Genomic DNA, 17,533 nt, shown 5'->3' with positions numbered 1-17,533 from the left:
TAGTCTTAGACAGCAGAGGTCTGTTTATGGGAGCGTTCACTTCGACAGCTCGCCGCCTAAAGTCATTGTTTCTTTTGTTCACAGCTGCACGGTAGCAGCTTGGAAAATCTTTCTGGCAAAATAACATCACCATCTCTGTAGGGATATTATTAATGAGAAGATGCTCATCTCTCCATGTCATCCATTAACTCTGCTGGAAATTGCGGCCAAATAATTCAGACTTCATTTCATTAGATCACACTCTGTTTTTCTCTTTGCCCTGCAGTCCTTCAGGTGACTTTTGGCAAACACCTTGTTGACACAGTCCCACCATGATGGTCTGCAGACAGTTTTCTCAACATCATGTTTTCACTTCAAGATACACAATTAACTGAGACCCCATCAATAGGCAGGTGTCGGCCTCTTTTAATCATCCTCTTCTTTCACTGAATTCAGTAAGGCACAGATGGACTCCTTTCAAGTGTTTGAAGCATTTCAAGGAGCAGTGGAGCAGACTGCATAGGCCGCAGCTTAGTTTTGTCATAACAAAAGGGCTGCAGAGCGTCACATCAAAGTGTAATATAACCGCATTGGCCCAAGGCAAAAAGCCTGTAAGATTCAAGACTTTCTGTCTGAACATTGAACACATTGATTTGTAACTTTGTACAATATGACAGCTGTGAACCAAGAGAAGATGAATAAAATTCTCAATGTAGTAACTTTGAGTAAAAATATCACAGGTTTTCAATTAAAATGTGTAACTTGATGTTATTTAGTTTTTTAAAACATAAAAACAATTAGATACTGATTATCACAGTTCTATACATGTTTTCCATGCAGTATATTTGTTTTTATTAAGTTTCAAGCAGAACATTTTGACTGGATTCTTGTTAAACTTAGTCTTTGTTTTTAAATATATATATATATATATTTATATTTTTTTATTGTCATGCAAACTTAATTTTCTGTTCTTCAAAGAGTAGCACAAGGAGTTTGCTCATTTTGGTCGAACTATTATTCAAACTGTTTGCTCAGGAAGTTGAGCTGCAGCCAGCAGCTTAATAGTCAACGTTGGTAATTATTGACTTGTACTTTATGCATAAAACACATTTAAATATTGAGTGCAGGACAAACCATTTTCTTCTGGCTAAGATGCATAAAAAAAGATGAGTCTCTTGGAAAAATCTCTGCTGTGGGAGTCTGAAATAGTCAGATTTTCCCAAAAAAGTGTTTTTTAATGGGATAAGATGAGCAAACTGAGCAGATATATTGTCAAATATAATAATATAATTATTTTAATTGTGACATTTAAACAGTTTCTTCTCAGGACAAGGTTGCCCTTGGTATAGCACTCTGTGACAGTTTTAAAGGATTTGAATTTCAACTCAGCAATAGGAAAGAAATAAGTGCGGTAATTAAGCATCACCAGGGGTATTTGGATGCTTTTTTAAATTAAATTAATATTCTCTCACATTAGTAGGTATGGACAGAGGTCATTCACCATACCTTTGGTATGTGTGAAAGTGTAAATTGTATGCTGCATTGTGTTCAATTTGTCTCAGAAGCTGGAACTCAGATCTACTTTCTATCTAAATTCACAGCAGAAAAGCATCAATTTCAAATTCCCAATACAAACATAATGAACGTACCATTAGGTTTTTCAAGAACAAATGTTTAATCAGAGTTTGTTTTGATTGGAAACCTTTAGAAAAACAAATTGGCGAAGCAGTAATTTTATCAGAATGTAATTAAATTGAAACATAGACTTTGATAATAAATTATCATCCAGTCTGCACATTTGTTTTATGCTAATCTAATATTGTGTGAGTCTGATTGCTGTTTTTGAAGTTGGTTGTTTATGGAGGGGCAGACAGAGCAGGTTCTCAGGCTCCTGATTGCAAGTTCAAAGATCTTTGTCAAAAGGGCAAACTTCTGGTAATTGACTACTCATTTCTTTAAGAGGCCTATTGGCAGAGGCACTCAGTGCCTTTGCCAAGACATTAAAGATTTCACTCTTTATTTTCCTGTGTTTGTGTGTGTGCACTTCTTTCAGTGTGAGGGTACAGATAGAGAGATAAAGCTCGCTTTTCCTTTTTGTTATCAAATGATGATTTCTGATGGCTGAGGTTCTTTTGAAGTGGGCTTGCTTACTGGTGCAGAAAAGAGCTCCTCGCAGTCAGTCTGTAGCCAATTCATTTTGATTCTGAAGGTGCTCAGTTGGCACAGCTGTAGGAAAGTGAACAAAATTACCAAAGGGCTTTGCACTGTATTCTAATATAAGGAGGAACCACTGCCAAGATGTCTGCCGAGTTATAAACGGTAGAAGAAAAAGTAGCTGACCGGTCGGCTTTCCATTCATTTCCTGATCTAAGGTGATATTTGCAAAGGATGCAAAACGGTGGACCGCTAACTGCATTAAAGCAAATAAACTGAGCTGAATATCATTGCCAAATGGTGGCAGCATACTTTATGTATGCCATTTAGTAGAAGAAGCAGTTGTCCTACCAATAAAACAAACCTTGCAATTGCATAATTCAAGTGAACCTGCAAGACAAAGAAAAGCAAGATACCTTTTTCAGGTATTACTTTCATCTCGTGGGAAATTTTGGATATTACTTCATAACTTGGAAGGTGCTCATTAGTTTCATGACTTTTACTGTGTGCTGGCTCAGACCAGAGGCAGCCAGTGTGTTGCACCACTATGGCTCTGTTTCTATCCAGACAGTTTATCCTTCTCTAATATGCATCAAGTGTTATTGAAATTTAGATAGAAGCATCTCGACAAGCATAAACATTGCCTTGAATTTTCTTCATTTTTGTCATCTTAAACCCAATTGTGTAAAAGGGAAGCTGGTCAGAGTGGATGGGAAGAAGGATGAAGCTAAAAAGTGGAAAATGAGGGTCGCAGTTGTTCTCCTTCCAGTCTGAGTTATTTTGGGAGAAATTTTATACTGTAGTTGTGCAAATTTGTTAGGACCCCAAAAGGCTGGCAGCTGTGACTTCAGCCAAAGGTGGATATTGTCTCTAAAGGAGTCAAATGGATACCATAACATACTTACTGGTGAAGAAAATGTAAAAACTGCTTAGCAAATTATTTATTTTGTATTGGTCAATCATAAAAAATCTCATTAAAATATAGTGGAGCTCCTTGTACAAAATGTTAAAAAAGTTCCAGGGGTAGAAAGTTTCCATGTAAAACACTAAAATTCCCTATAAGGTCCAAAAGAAGTAAACTTTTGACAGGAGTTGCTTCTGAAATGTGAAGTGGTCTCTTTCCGAGGGTCGTCCGGTGTCTTAAAAACGTAACTTTTCAACCAGTGTCAAAATCAGTTTGCAGCCAGCAGGGCATAGTGTTGCAATGTGGTATTTAACCTTTAACTCTAAAATATGCAAGTCAAGATGGACATTTCTTGCAGAAGTCCAAACCCTGTCAGAGAAGCATGAGTGTTTGCTCTTGAGCTGTAAAAAAAATGAATACAAGTAACTACTATTTTCAGGCAGTAATTATTAAGAAGGCTTTTCTCTCTGAGCGAAATGAAGTTGCTTTCACCGCGCTGATAGTTTATTGCTGCTGACTGGCCATGCTACAAAACTGCTTGAAGCTGCAAAAAATAATATTCTTGTTTGCCCAACATAGCCCCGGGTTTTCTGTGTGTAAATTATTTCTAACAAAGTCTTTTGCAGACTGATTCTGCATGGCCAAAGACAAGGCCACAAAAAGCAGAGTCTAATGCAGAATAAGTTTTACAAGTTTTTGACCTTTTTTATTTTCCAGATTTGAAATAGCAGTGGAATATGACAGAATTATTTATTGGTTTTATTTTGCTGACTGCATATAGCAAACAGTAATGTAAACATTCATTAAACATTCGTTTGATGTCCTTTCTTCCACAGTAATGGTAGCTATGGACCACATGGTGATTAGAGCAAAGATATTTCTGCTATCATATCTACTGGACTTTCCCAAAGTATTTATACTCCAAAAATGGCCTAGTTAAATTCTGGACTTGATTTAACTAAGAATGCATCAATCCACTTTTTTCACTTCCAAAACATATATAGGTTTAGTATCTGCTGATAATGAGAAAAACCATGCTAAATATTTTAAACATATATAAATGTACTCAATTACAAATTTATTTGCTAACTCTGCACCAGTACAGCACACTTAAATACAGCAATAGCTTCATAAGCTTGGTCAAACATGTACAAACAACTCAACTTTAATTTGTTTAGTCAGTTCAATTAAGAGTATAATAGCCAATTTAAAATAAATAAATGATCACAAATGGTTTCCATTGAACGTGGTTGTGTTTTAGATAATTTGCAAGGAAAAATAAGCAAATATTTTAGCCTCTTAATGTCCAAAGCTGGTAGAGACATACTCTAAACTACCTGCAGGTAACTAAATCTACAAAATATATATTCTGTTTTTTCCTTCCATGTTTTTCTTTTTTACCTAACTTATAATTATGGACAACTTTTGTTTTGTTCTGTCATGTAAATGTCAAATAAAATACACTGCAGTTTGTAGCTTAAACATGATACAAAGTTTAAAAGTTCTAAGGACGTTAATATTTTTGCCAGATTGTTGAATGAACTCAACCAGTCAAGTCAATAAAGCCTGACATTTGGCAGATACACAGCCTTTAAAAGTTTCTTTAGATTCCCTTCTGTAGCAGAGATAATGTTAGAAACAATATGAGAACAGGAGCTGATTGATCAAAAGGAACATGGATCCAAAGCAGTATCGACCCGGGTTTGGCTCAGGCGCAGGAAACACACACAGGATTTCTCATGCTACAAACTTACAGAAGATGTTCTGTAGTTTTGACCAACTGATGCTGATAATCTGTTTTTATTAACCAGCTTATTTTAATCAACAATTCGCTCTCCTGTCTCTTCTTTTATAGTCCACTTATTAGGTGACTTGAGAAGAGTTTATGCTGGAAAACTGGTTAGAAAGGCACGCTTTAGTTTCCTCAACTCTTATTGTTGATATTTTTCTCTACCTCATCATGTCAGCATGTCTCTACTTTCTCTTCCAATCCCTCCGTTTCATTTCTCACATTCTGCTGTGCTCCACTTCCCTCCGTTTTGCTCTCATTGTTTTTTTTTTTAGTCGTTTCGCCCCTTTCTAAGTCACCCTGTCATACCTCCTTATTGCTCTCATCTATCTATATATGCTTATTTCTGCCATGTCCTTCGTTCACCTCTCACTCTCCACTCGCCTCTTCCATTCCCTTCTCCCTCGGTTTTCCCCTGTGCTTTTTCTCCATCTCTCTCCTACCTCTCCAACTCACGCCGTCTTTCTCTTTCTTGGCAAATCATTATTCTTTCTCTTTTGTCAGCAGTGATGCTGCTTGCCCTTTTCCATGAGCCGAACCCCCCCCTCCACCCTCCCTCCTCCGCTCACCCCTCACTCCTCTGTCTTTCTCACTGCATTGCTCCCGTGGCAGGGTGGGGCGACCGGCTTGGCGCCTCGATGTTGCTGCTGTTGCTGCAGACACTCTGCTGGGATGTGATGCTGCTGGTGTGCTGCCTATGTGTTTGTGTGTGTGTATAGTGAAACTAGAGGGGGATGAGAAGTGGTGGTGGAGGGAGAGCTAGCCGGTGGAGGATGAGAACAAGGAGGGAGATGGTCTAAGCTTTGAGCTAACTAAGTTTGACAGCCACTAGAGGAAGGGTAGGTTGTTGGAGGTGGTAAGAAGGAGGGGGTCATGATTGGCAAAATCCCCCACAATCCTCAGACTTCACAAAAAAGGCGGGATGGTGTAAAAACTAAAGGTTAAGGAGTTTGTTTGTGCTAAGACTGCAGGCAGGGGGTTCTCAAATCCCCAAGCCTCTCTACAATCCTGCCCACTAGCCGTCTCCCCACTTATGTCGCTTATTTTGCCTGATTAACCTCAAATAACAACAGGAGGACAATTCTAATAAGAATTTTTATTTTCTTATTTAAGCTAGTGGTTAAAACTTTATGTAATATCAGTCAAACTCATCTCACACTATTTTTTAAAAAAATGCATAAAAAGTCAAATATGCATTTCTCATTTTCTGACACCATAAATCAAACTAAAGCTTATCTGTTTTTGGTGAGTTATCAACAGAAAAAATATTTTTATCAACTAACTACCAGAATAATGAGGGATATAATTTTCTTACAATTTAAAGATTTGTATACATGTCACTCATATCACTGTGAATAATAACACTTTGTGACCTGGTTCATTCTCACAGCAGCGTTTGTTTTTGTTCTGAGTTTGATGTAGATTTTCCATACAGATATTTATCTGACAAAAAGGAAATCCATTTCTAGGGAAAAATGGAAACAAGGATCTGAAAAGATTTCTGCCAGTTTCCTAAAGTTCATCGTCGTCTCTGACATGCTTCTGACTCCATATCAAACCTGTAGTTTATCTGCCATTGTGTTCACTAATGCCAGCTGATTAGCTCGATTTCTGCTTGTTGTGATGTCATCAGCCACAACATACAAACCAAGCAGAACTAGCATTTTTGACCCTTTTAACTATCTTCTATTTGATCAAATCCTGCCATGGAAATCCATACCTTACTACCCAGCTAGGTTTTTATTGTCAGTGTGAATTTGCTAGAAAAAAAAAAGTATGCAATGATTGTGTCAATGAAATCTACGAAGCTGCAAAGATTTTAGCTGAAAACGAAGCTTTTCATCATACTTTATGAAGCAAAGAAGTGCTCGTCAAAGAATGGGAATGAGTGGATCTGATGTAAATCGCAAATTTTTGTTCTGTGGGAGACATCTGGTTTAAATTAGCAGATTTTGCCAGAGAAGGCGGGAAAAAAGGGGGACAAAAAGTGGGAACAAGGCTCCTAGTGTAGGATCTAGAGGTGGGCAGAAGGGCAGAGACATGCACATTTACCCAGGGGGATGGGTGGTAATCGAGGGGGGGACAGCTGGGCATAGATGGATGGTGTGGGGGAGGTTGCTCTGTGTCCGAATGTGTGTGTTTGTGTGAAGATGTTCTCCATTTCTCTAAAAGGTTGCATGTTTTATGTGTCTAACTTGATCTAGTGTGTTTTAAGTACCTTCTTATAAATGGATGTTTTCTTTTTCTCTTTTAAGCGCTTTGTTTGTTTGTATGACACAAGCGTGTACATGTTATCATTTGTATTTTTTTTATGAGGATCAGTGTGTGCTTACAGTAATGGGGAGGAGGAAGGGCGGGGCCAGGGGTGTGGGTGTGTGTGTATGTGTGTGGTGGGGGCTTCCTCGCAGAAAGTGTGAGAAGATGCTTCTGTATGTGCGTAATGGACTGTGTCATTCCACAGCGTATCAAACCGTACACCGTTGGCTGAGTTTCTCATCAAATGTGTACAGCTTCTGCGGCACCGTGACACATGACTGTGTCTGCCGCGTACAATTCCCTGCAGCTATGCTAAGAAGCACACGCACACACACACGCATATAAGCACGCACCCACATGCAGACAAAACACAATCTCATAAATCACACAGGTGCACATACTTTTCCTCACGAACGTGCGCACAAATAGATGAATTCCTCCCGGCAAAACAAATACAACTGTGCTCAAACACACATGCATGCAAGCAAATCCACACTGATAATAAGATTCTGGAGGCTCACACACATCCACACACACACAAAGAGTCACTCAAACTAAGATAATTACCTCCCGGCAAAGCAACAGCTACACTCTTCTACAGCAAAAGCTAAAAAAATAAAAAATAAATAATGTAAAAATCTCTGAATGTAGGTCTATAGGGGCCTGCATACACACACAGAAAAACGTGTGTTACAATAAATAAAGTTCATTAACCTGAGTTAATTAGCAGCAGCACTGCAAAGCCACCCCGGGAGGACAAAAAGAAGGAGAGAAAGAAGGAATGAGGGGATGGGTAGAAGTAAACGAGTTGGTTTGGAACAGAGGATGAGGATCGACAGAAGGACGAAAAGGTGAGGGAGGATGAGAGGAAGCTGAGGAGGAGATCAGGGCAGATGGAGGCAAGGGTGGGGGGGAAGATAGAGGGAGACAGATGGAAGAAGAAGAGAGAAGGGGGTGAATATGTTAATTGCCAAGGTGGTTGGAAATATTTAATGTCGGTTCTTTTTATGGAATAGAAGGTAGAGTAGTTTTTAATTAAACGAATAGTTTTGATCTGTTTGGGAATTGAGCTTGTATACTGACGTAGACCCAAATCCAAATCTGTAGGCATTGCTTATCAGGATTATATTTTTATTTGCACAATGCATTTCAGCTGAGACATAAGCATAAATGTAAGAACTGACTCATTCCAGGAGCGGTTTCTTTATTCCGCCTGTACTTTGGCTCAGCTTCATATCAGCTTCTGATATAGAGTGCCAACTAAGATTAGAGAGCTCCTAATTCAGGCACAACAGAAAAGACTCTGCTAACCTTATTGCTGTGTGTCAAGACTGCTGTTAAATCACTGTGCTCCAAAGACTTCATGTGGGCCCACAAGTCAGCCTGCCTATAGATTACTTCAGCTGTACTACTTCAGTAAAGAATTGCTTTAAAAGCACATTTCCTGTGCAATACTGTCCTAAAGAATTGTCAATGGAATAAATCAGATGCATTTCATAGATTTTTTTACTGTTTGGTTACTCTTTATAATAGTAAAATATAGGCTTATTACTAAATTCTGCTAATATATCTTTGCTGTAGATTATTAAGCATCATAAAGAAACACCTGCAAGTAACTACTATTGAGTGGTGACCAGACCATGGTGTACTCCATTCATAATAAAGTCTTGAGGCACTTTGTTTTTTTTAAAAACTCAGTTCAGTCCAATCATTTTAACAGATTAAAAGTTGATTACATATTTTTGTTGTCAGCAAATTTCCTTCTAGTCCTTCTCTTAAATTGCTTCCCCATTTGGCTGCCTGGAGTTCCAGGCAGTTCAACTTTCCTTCCCATAATTATAACTTCTTATGATTACATGAAGAAAAACAAAAGTACGCAAGTTCACACAAGACAAAACTAGAGTCTGACTCAGAGAAAAAGTTCCTGACAAACTGGCCCAACTTCAACTGAAATTTTAATGAGAAGTAAATGCTGTACATATTCACACATAGTCACAGTGCTAATGTGACTATATAATATTGGTAATTATATTGATGCTAATATAATTTTCTGCACCAATGCATATGTATACATACTTAGCCTATAATGTAAATCATAGCATAAAGTCGAACTATAAATCTAACTAAAAACTCAAATCTTTGTGGCCTATTTGTCATCATCAACCATTAGTATAGTTAATGAGTAAAAAGCTTTGTAAAAACATCCACAACAACAAAAATATTTTTAAATTAGAAAACTAAAACAATGTTCCAGAACTAGAGGAAGAACAACTGAAATATATTTTATATTTGTCACTGCACTTCATTTTTAATCTCTCAACTTTTCAGCACTGCACTTCTGTTTTTTAATTTACTGTTGCTGCTCCATTTTCACAGATAAAGTGGACTAACATAATGGTGCTTATAAGGGTGGACATTTCTTGTATCGATTTTCAGTAATTGTGATAAATTTCTTATCATGATAACAATTCTGATTTATTGTTACCATGATACATTCCAATTAATGTTGTTTAAATGCCCCCATTGCTATTATTAGTTTTAATATTTTCTCTGCTGTTTTTTCATTAAGAGTATCAATAAATTTGCAACTATGATTAAAATGATTATATATGATGAAATGCATATTTATTTAGTTAGTGATACAAATCACACTTCTTAAGTCTTAGCGTGACAGGTGTACTAAAAAACGTGGTACAAATTTTTTTAAGAACAATATTTATGTTTGTGGGGCTAGTCTTACTGTACCGCTCAGTCACAGCCATACTTAAAGTTACCTGCAAAAGTAATATATAGTTCTTATTTTAACTTATTATCAGAGGAGTACCAAAAAACATACAATACCACGTGATAAAACTGAACGTCCAATTCTCACACCCCTAGTTGCTTGTAGCGTCAGTGATTGACATGTAATGATACCAGAGCCGACCTAAAGCAAAGCAAACTGAGCTTTGCGATGGTGGTGACAATGGTAGGAGTCTGTCCTGTACTTGGTGGGTTGCCGGTTCGAGCCCCCATTGTTGTGTCCTTGGGGAAGACACTTCACCGCTCCTTCCTGCTGGACGGAGTCAAAAGGGCCGATGGTGCTGGTGTGTGGCTACCTCACTTCTGTCAGTTGTACATTTATACAGTTTATACATTTATACATATTTATACAGTTGTACATTTCACAACAAATGTCATCTCAAGATCCTACTGCAATCCTGTAGCTTGAGACCTTCATCTTAAATATGGGAATAACTAATTTCATTAGAAAGCATCTTTGTTTGTCCAGAAAAGCACCATAAAAGTCTAATGCCATTTTGTTTCATAAGCAGTCAGAGCTTCAGGGGCTTCATGTAAATGATTAAATATTTAAATGATTAAATGTTTACCAAGATCATAGATCTAGAATTTTAACATTTGTTTATTGAGAATGATAATTCTCTGAAATCTAATTTTACAGTTTCAGCAAAAATAAATTAAGACTTTTAATTAGATAACATTTATATAAAAGATTTAATGGGCAAGTTTATTTTGTAAAAGTGAAAATAATGAGTTTAAATTTTATGTTTCAGCATGGTTTCTTCACGTTTCAACAGAATTGCTGCCTTCGATTTCCTTTAAGCTCGGCCAACTACATGAGGCCCCATTTACCAGATTCTCAACAGGAAGAGGGGCCCATAAATCCTCTTCTGCTCTAGGCCCCATACTGCCTTGGACTGGACCTGCATGATGATCTGCGGTAGTTGCACTGTACATTTTTCTGCTGGATGCCAGAGACAAACAGGGAGATTTAATTTTTGTCCCACTAGTGGGGACAAGGAGTTTCATGACTATTGAACTTATAATAAGTGCCATGGAGACTGTTTGTTTTCATAGGCCGGGCTTTATGGGATGAGTATTTTTCCCCACGTTTTCTGAGTCTTTGCTCTGAGTTCTGGCTAATTGGAACAGAGGAGAGATAGAGAAGACCAGTGATATGATGCAGTTTGAGACAGTAGTGGTGCTGCAAAACAAGAGCGTCCTGCGTGACAACAGAGCGAGCCCGAAAGCTTTTCTATGGGCTGAACCACTGGCCCACTGACAACAATATGTTGTTTGATAATGGTAAAGGTGATGATAAACAGAATTCGTTGCTTCTTTTTTAGATAACTGTATGGCTGTGGGGCTGCACAGTGGCGCAGTTGGTAGAGCTGTTGCCTTGCAGCAAGAAGGTCCCGGGTTCGATTCCCGGCCCGGGGTCTTTCTGCATGGAGTTTGCATGTTCTCCCTGTGCATGCGTGGGTTCTCTCCGGGTTCTCCGACTTCCTCCCACAGTCCTAAAACATGACTGCTAGGTAAATTGCTCTCTCTAAAATTCTCCCTAGGTGTGAGTGTGTGTGTGAATGGTTGTGTGTCCTGTTTGTCTATGTGCTGCTCTGCGACAGACTGCCGACCTGTCAGGGTGACCCCCGCCTCAGCACTTCCCGACCCCATTAGGGACAGCGGTGTAAGAAAATGGATGGATGGATGGATGTGACTGCATGGCACTGCTGTCATAACCCCACAAACAAATCCTTCTCTTGAAAAACATCCATTTGTAATAGGCTTCTTCAGGACAGCAGTTACATAAAGAAGAGTGATTTGTATCACTTAGCTGCACACAGTAACTGCATTTAATCATATTTTCAAATTTGTTTACATTTATTGATGCATTAATTGAATAAACTGTGGAGAAAATAATAAATATCACAATTCTGACAAGTTTTTTTTTTTGTTGTTGTTGGTTTTAAACATCATTAATTGGAATTTAAAGCAACAACAATAAATCAAAATTCTTGTCATGATAAGAATTTTATTACACTAAATGACACAATATGATAACTGCCAACTGCTATCCAAAGCTGTAAAAACATAGATCCTTGTGAAAGAATCTGCTTTGGTGTGATAAGACCATGTTCATATTTTAGGCATTCACTACAAAAAGTAAATTTGACACAAAAAACAGCACTGAACATTTAAACAGTGGTGACATCATGAACCGGGGTTACCGGGGTCCTGTTGAAATTTAGATATTTGTTCAGGTGGATCAATTCAGCCAAAAAGCTGCGGCGTAATCTTGAACACTGGAAAAAAGGAGGGAGTTTATGTTTCAGCTCATGAGTCCAGGCTTCCATATGAATCAGTAAACGATTTACATCTTTAAAGAAAATTAGGCCTTTAGTTTGACCAAGTCAGAGCATAGAAATAAATATGACAGAAAATTTTTGCTGTAGACAAGAGATGTTCTCAGCTATAAGAAATTTTAGGGCATAACACAGGTTATGAAGCAGCTCATGAAAATATCAGAGAATAAACTGCAAAAAACAAATTTTGAAATATTTTGTTGACATATTTGGTTGTAGTTTGGCAAAATTGTCCTTACTCCTCTGTTTTAAAATCTCTGCCACAAAAATCTACATTCATCCGTAAAAAGCACTTTGCATGCAGGTCATAAATGCCATGGGAATATGAAAGCCCATCAAATATTGAATCTTTTTGCAATGTTTTATTGCACAATATACAGTTCAGCTGTAAACTGTGTGAAGATTTCTAAAGGAAATCAAACAGAGTAATACTGAATGTTCTTCCTCTTGTCTTTCCTGGGTTGAAGAAGCCTGGACTGAGCTATTTAGGTAAAACATACTCACACTATTTGAAATCTTCTTATCTAAACTCTTAGAAAAAAACAGAAACAAATAATCCTTTTTTCAAAGTAAAAAGCTCGTCTTTCTGTTTTTCTGTCTCTTGACGCTGGAGAGCCCTCAAGCTCCTCAATTTCCCTCTGTTGTCTCTCTCCTCTCCCCTCCCTTTTTTTTCACACAGTCCCGGTTTCCCACCTCGTTTTGCCACCCAGCCGCCTCTGCATACCCTTATCCATCCGTCCTTCCCTCTCTGTCGGCGCTCCCTCCCTGCCTCCTCTCGTTTGATATCCCAGTCAGCCTTCTACCTCTGTGTTCTCTCACCTTGTTGCCGGCTATAGGGAGGGTGTAAATTGTGTTGCTTTAAATACCCGTGTCTTCCTCTGGCTTACAGCTTTGGTTGGAGATGAAGAAGTGGGATGTGAGGAAAGAATAAAAGGAGCTGGTGTTGAACTCGGCGTCTGCAAAGGATGGGGAGGTTGCGCCTCTTTATTTTTGCAGCTTGAGTGTTTAGCCAGACTTAACCATTTACACTGTAGCTGAACTTCCTTCCACTCCTTTAATTCCTGCTGTTTGGGTTCCTCAAATAACCAGAACAGCTGTATTTATATTCAGGTCTTACCGGGGTCAGATTCTAGTGGCGAGCAACTCTTTTAAGATTTTTGTGAACTATTTTGGTACATATGGGCTGGGTGCAACCCTTTGCACTTATACTTCTTAAACTTTTAAACTTAAAAATCAGTGTATAACTCTATCTTGCTAAATCACCTATCTCATCTCATAGGAAATGGCTCAAGTCCATTTAAAATATTGTTCAGAGTTTGATAAATTATCCTAATGTGGTTTCATTCTACCCACATAATACTGCAGCTTAATTAAGCCAGAATTTATCTTTGATTAATTCTGACTGTTAGAGCTAACAAAGTTACCATCCTCATATGGTGACTAACTTCCAAATGATTTGTATGCATTAACAGACCTTCGAATTTAATATTCAGAGGGCCATTTCATCATCATTAAATTGTTTCAGGTTTTATGAGTCCTTTGAGGAAGATTAACCTTTTATTTATTAGCGTACATTAATTGAAATAAAGTCAGTCTGACAGGCAGCAAGTGTGATCTTTGGGTGATGACTGTAGCTGAAGTTGGTAAAAGTTGAATACTTTGCTTAATATGCTGCTGTTAAAGTATGAGATGCAGTCTTTGCTTTCAGATTTTTGCTTCTTCAACTTTTAACCCATTTTCAGATCAAATAAACTTTAAAAATGTATTTTGAACTTTAACATTGTTTGAAACTACAAGCTTGAAATAAAATTTTAAAGGATTTTTTTTCTGCTTTTGACAAAAACATGTTTTTTTTCTCTGTATTTTCACAGACATTTACTGGAAAAATAGCATAAACTGTGATAACTTCACATCCAAATTGGGAGAATATGTTGACAGGAGAACTCTTAGTCATGCAAACACATAAATTGGGCTTTTACAGCAGAGTGACAAAAAGAAATGCATTGTTTAAAAAAATACCTTGAACCATGTTGGAAACAACAAAGTAGTGGAACGATGCACACTGATCAAAGTGCACATCTCATCATGCAGCATTTGCTTTCAAATGCTGCATGTCCTGAATACACCATCCCCTTGGTGAACCATGGTGATGGCACCATCATGATATTGTTTTACTCAGCAAGTACAGCTGGTCAGAGTTGTTGAAAGATTAAAGAATGAAGAAATCTGTTGGCTGCAAAATATTTGGAATGGTCCAGTCAATATCCAGACCTGAATTCAATTGAAAACTGCCTCCTGTGAATACTTAGAATCCATCAATACTGGAGGCATCATTTAAAAATGTTTATAACTATATTTTAATAGTTCCAATACCAAATATACCTTAAAAGGCATTAATACCCACATTTTCTTTCAGATATTTCAGATATGACCCTAAAAAAATCTGTGACTAGGCAAATTCTTGAATAATAAACTGGGATTGGGTAAGGGTCCATTGTAATGTTCGTAGATGTTTTCCATCCAGTCTGACTAATTTTGTCTTTTAATAAAAAAGAAAAATGGGAGACAGTTTCAGTCTCTGGGTGAGAAACGCTGGTGAAGACAAACCCTACAAGATGTGAACCTGCAATTGCAGCAGAGGTGTTTTTTTCTAAATGTCAACTCAAATGTTAGTGAATACCAATGCATACAAAGTTTGATTTCTGTTTGTAGAAAAAAGGTCAAACGATGTATAATTTTCACTAGAATTCACTGAAGTTTGTGATTGCAGTGTGAAAAACTGTGGAAAAGTTTAAGGAATAGTTTTGCAAAGCACTGTTGTAATGTAAGAGCATAAGTAAAAAAAAAACAAACACTATAACAAAAAATATGCAAATTTGATTTAATGATCTAAAGCTGAATGTCCTCTTATAATCATTAGTGCCATTCAGAGAATATTCCTCTCTAATGTGTCCTCTTGTTAAATTGTCCCTAAAGGCTGTTTTGGTTCAGACAAATGTCACACACAGGTTATTCTGAGAGAAACAGTCAGCAGCTACCAAAGGCGCAACATAAGTTTGGGCAATTTGTCAGAGCTCATTGTGGTTGGCTTGATGACTGATGCCTTGGGACAGCCAATTTGCTCAAAGTGTTCATGCCAAGTTGAGAAGCTCATGCGATCAGCCACAAGAATTAGACCAGGATGCTATTAAAGGAGACACTAATCCACAGGGCACTTGACCACAAATTCAGGCCTCAGCCGTCACACTGCTTCAATAAACTTACCACAAGGTCACAGCTGCATTAAAACAGCGGCGACTTCCTGACATGTGGGGCTCCTGGTGTCTTAAGTCTTCTGAATCCTGCTGGCAAGCAGCAGTGATACCTCACAAGCTGTTATCACTCTCAGTCTTCACCGCCCAGAGCAATGCTAAAGTTTTTTTACTTTTCTAATAATTGATGTGTTCTGATGCTGAACTCATCTTCCATCTTTAATAGATGGCCGAAGTTCCTGCAGGCATCTCCCTGCTCATGTTCTGCAAATGTGTGTTTTTGATGCTACACGTACTTGGGTTTTCTCACCTCCTCTTCTGCATCCTGCACTTCATGAGCCCCTCCCCATCCTCTTTCATGTCTTGATGGGAGTTCTGCCCAAGCACATTTAAGCAGATGTTCTTCTCTAAAAAAAAATAAAAATTCAATTCCACCAGCCGTGCACGAATGTGATAACACCCCACGCTCCATATAAACCTGTCTCCCGCTTGACAATTTGGTTCCAATTAAACTATTTATACACGCTGTATTTAAAGGGTGAGAAGACCGCTCAAGGCGTATCCTCTTATGAGATGCTCCCTCTTTTGAGTTGGTCTTTTTTCTTCACTTATGCTATTATTTTTTTTTGTTTTGCCCGAGCACCATTGCAATTTGAAGTGCATAACATGCGCGAGTACGGACGGCTGCACTCAAGGCCTCAATACCTCAACATGGGAAAAGGTGCATCAGTGGCTATGTTCATCATTACTCACTATAAATGGGAGCCTGCATATTCTACTAACATCTTTTGCTCTGATTCACAAAATCATTTGCCACCCTCGCTAAATGCAGTGTAGAATTAGCCTGTACCATCAACCGTTATCAAGGGAGCACTGTTAAATACCATAATTTAAGCCTATTTGAATACTGTTACACACCCCAATGGTTCACTCATCAGTAGTTTTCCCGTTTCAGCTCCAGCCCTCAGAATCCCTTCATTATGAGGGGGTCATTTGTATTCTCAATCTTGTTTCCTCCGACCTGCTAATTTCCATAGCGTTTGAGCCCATTTTGCAGGGGTTGATGCTTATGCATGTCTTTAGAAAACTTGACGCAGTTATCGATGAAAAGGGATAAAATACATCAGCGGTATGAGTTGGCTCTGTCGCTGTTTGTTTGACATGTGGAGAGGTAATGTCCGCCACTGTCTTTCCATCTTTGAAAGTCCCTCGGGTCGTGCAGGTTCTGGGCACCGCTGACTCATTGCTCCTACATTGGCCTCGCAGACATACAAGCAGATAACCATTTGTCAGCTTTTTCTGTCCCTTTGACAAGATGTCAGTGTGCGCACACATTGTGTCTGTGCTCTCAGAAAGACAGATAGAGATGTATAGATAATCTGACAAGCAGAGAAAGACATGGGCGGTGGGAGACGGAGAGAAAGAAAAGGGAGGGAGGCGAGTAACGCGGTTTGAGGGTTTATCTGATTTGGGTGCCGCTGCGTGATACTGGTTTTGATTGTGTTTATGTAGAAGTTCACTGTTGCATCTCTCCAACTGTCTTTTGTTAAATTTCTCTTTTACCTAGATGAAGACCCGCTGCAGCCCATGACCTCGGATGAGACCGTGTCCGTCGGCGGCATGGTCACATTGACCTGCCGAGTGGCAGAGACTGACAACTCCTCACTGCAGTGGTCAAACACTGCGCAACAGACTCTGTACTTCGGAGAGAAGAGAGGTGAGAGTTACTTTGTTCAGCTAGAGAAAGTTTAAAGAGAAACATCTTGAATGCAGTGACAACAACAGGCAATCACTGCGCACTGTATTTTAGCAGCCAGCGTTTGCTTTGACTTTGATTTATCCAACATGACTAAGAAAAACAGGTTTTCACCCTAACACAATGAGGTCGATCTGTTCATCATTACATCACTACAACAGATTTGTGCCGCCTCTTGTGTTTCAAACAAATGACTACCTTTGTTTTAGCTGCAGCAATCACATAATGAAACAAGCCAGATGGATTGTTACTACACAGGACCAGCTGGGAGGATGACGCTCAGAAGTTCTTTGAGAATGC

General features: G+C 38.6%; 1 protein-coding gene across 4 annotated transcripts in view; it reads left to right on the top strand.

Moving 5' to 3' along the window:
• cadm3 (cell adhesion molecule 3) overlaps window positions 1-17,533 on the top strand; it is a 150,056-nt gene that overhangs the window by 40,809 nt on the left and 91,714 nt on the right. For all 4 annotated transcript variants that reach the window (XM_044133949.1, XM_044133950.1, XM_044133948.1 and 1 more), the window contains exon 3: window positions 17,045-17,194. In XM_044133949.1, the coding sequence (XP_043989884.1) occupies window positions 17,045-17,194 (150 nt within the window). The remainder of the gene's footprint in view (window positions 1-17,044; window positions 17,195-17,533) is intronic.

Source organism: Gambusia affinis, linkage group LG12 (assembly GCF_019740435.1).
Source record: "Gambusia affinis linkage group LG12, SWU_Gaff_1.0, whole genome shotgun sequence".
NCBI lineage: Eukaryota > Metazoa > Chordata > Actinopteri > Cyprinodontiformes > Poeciliidae > Gambusia > Gambusia affinis.
The sequence above is the reverse complement of the archived record's forward strand: the minus strand, read 5'-3'. Positions and strand labels throughout refer to the sequence as shown.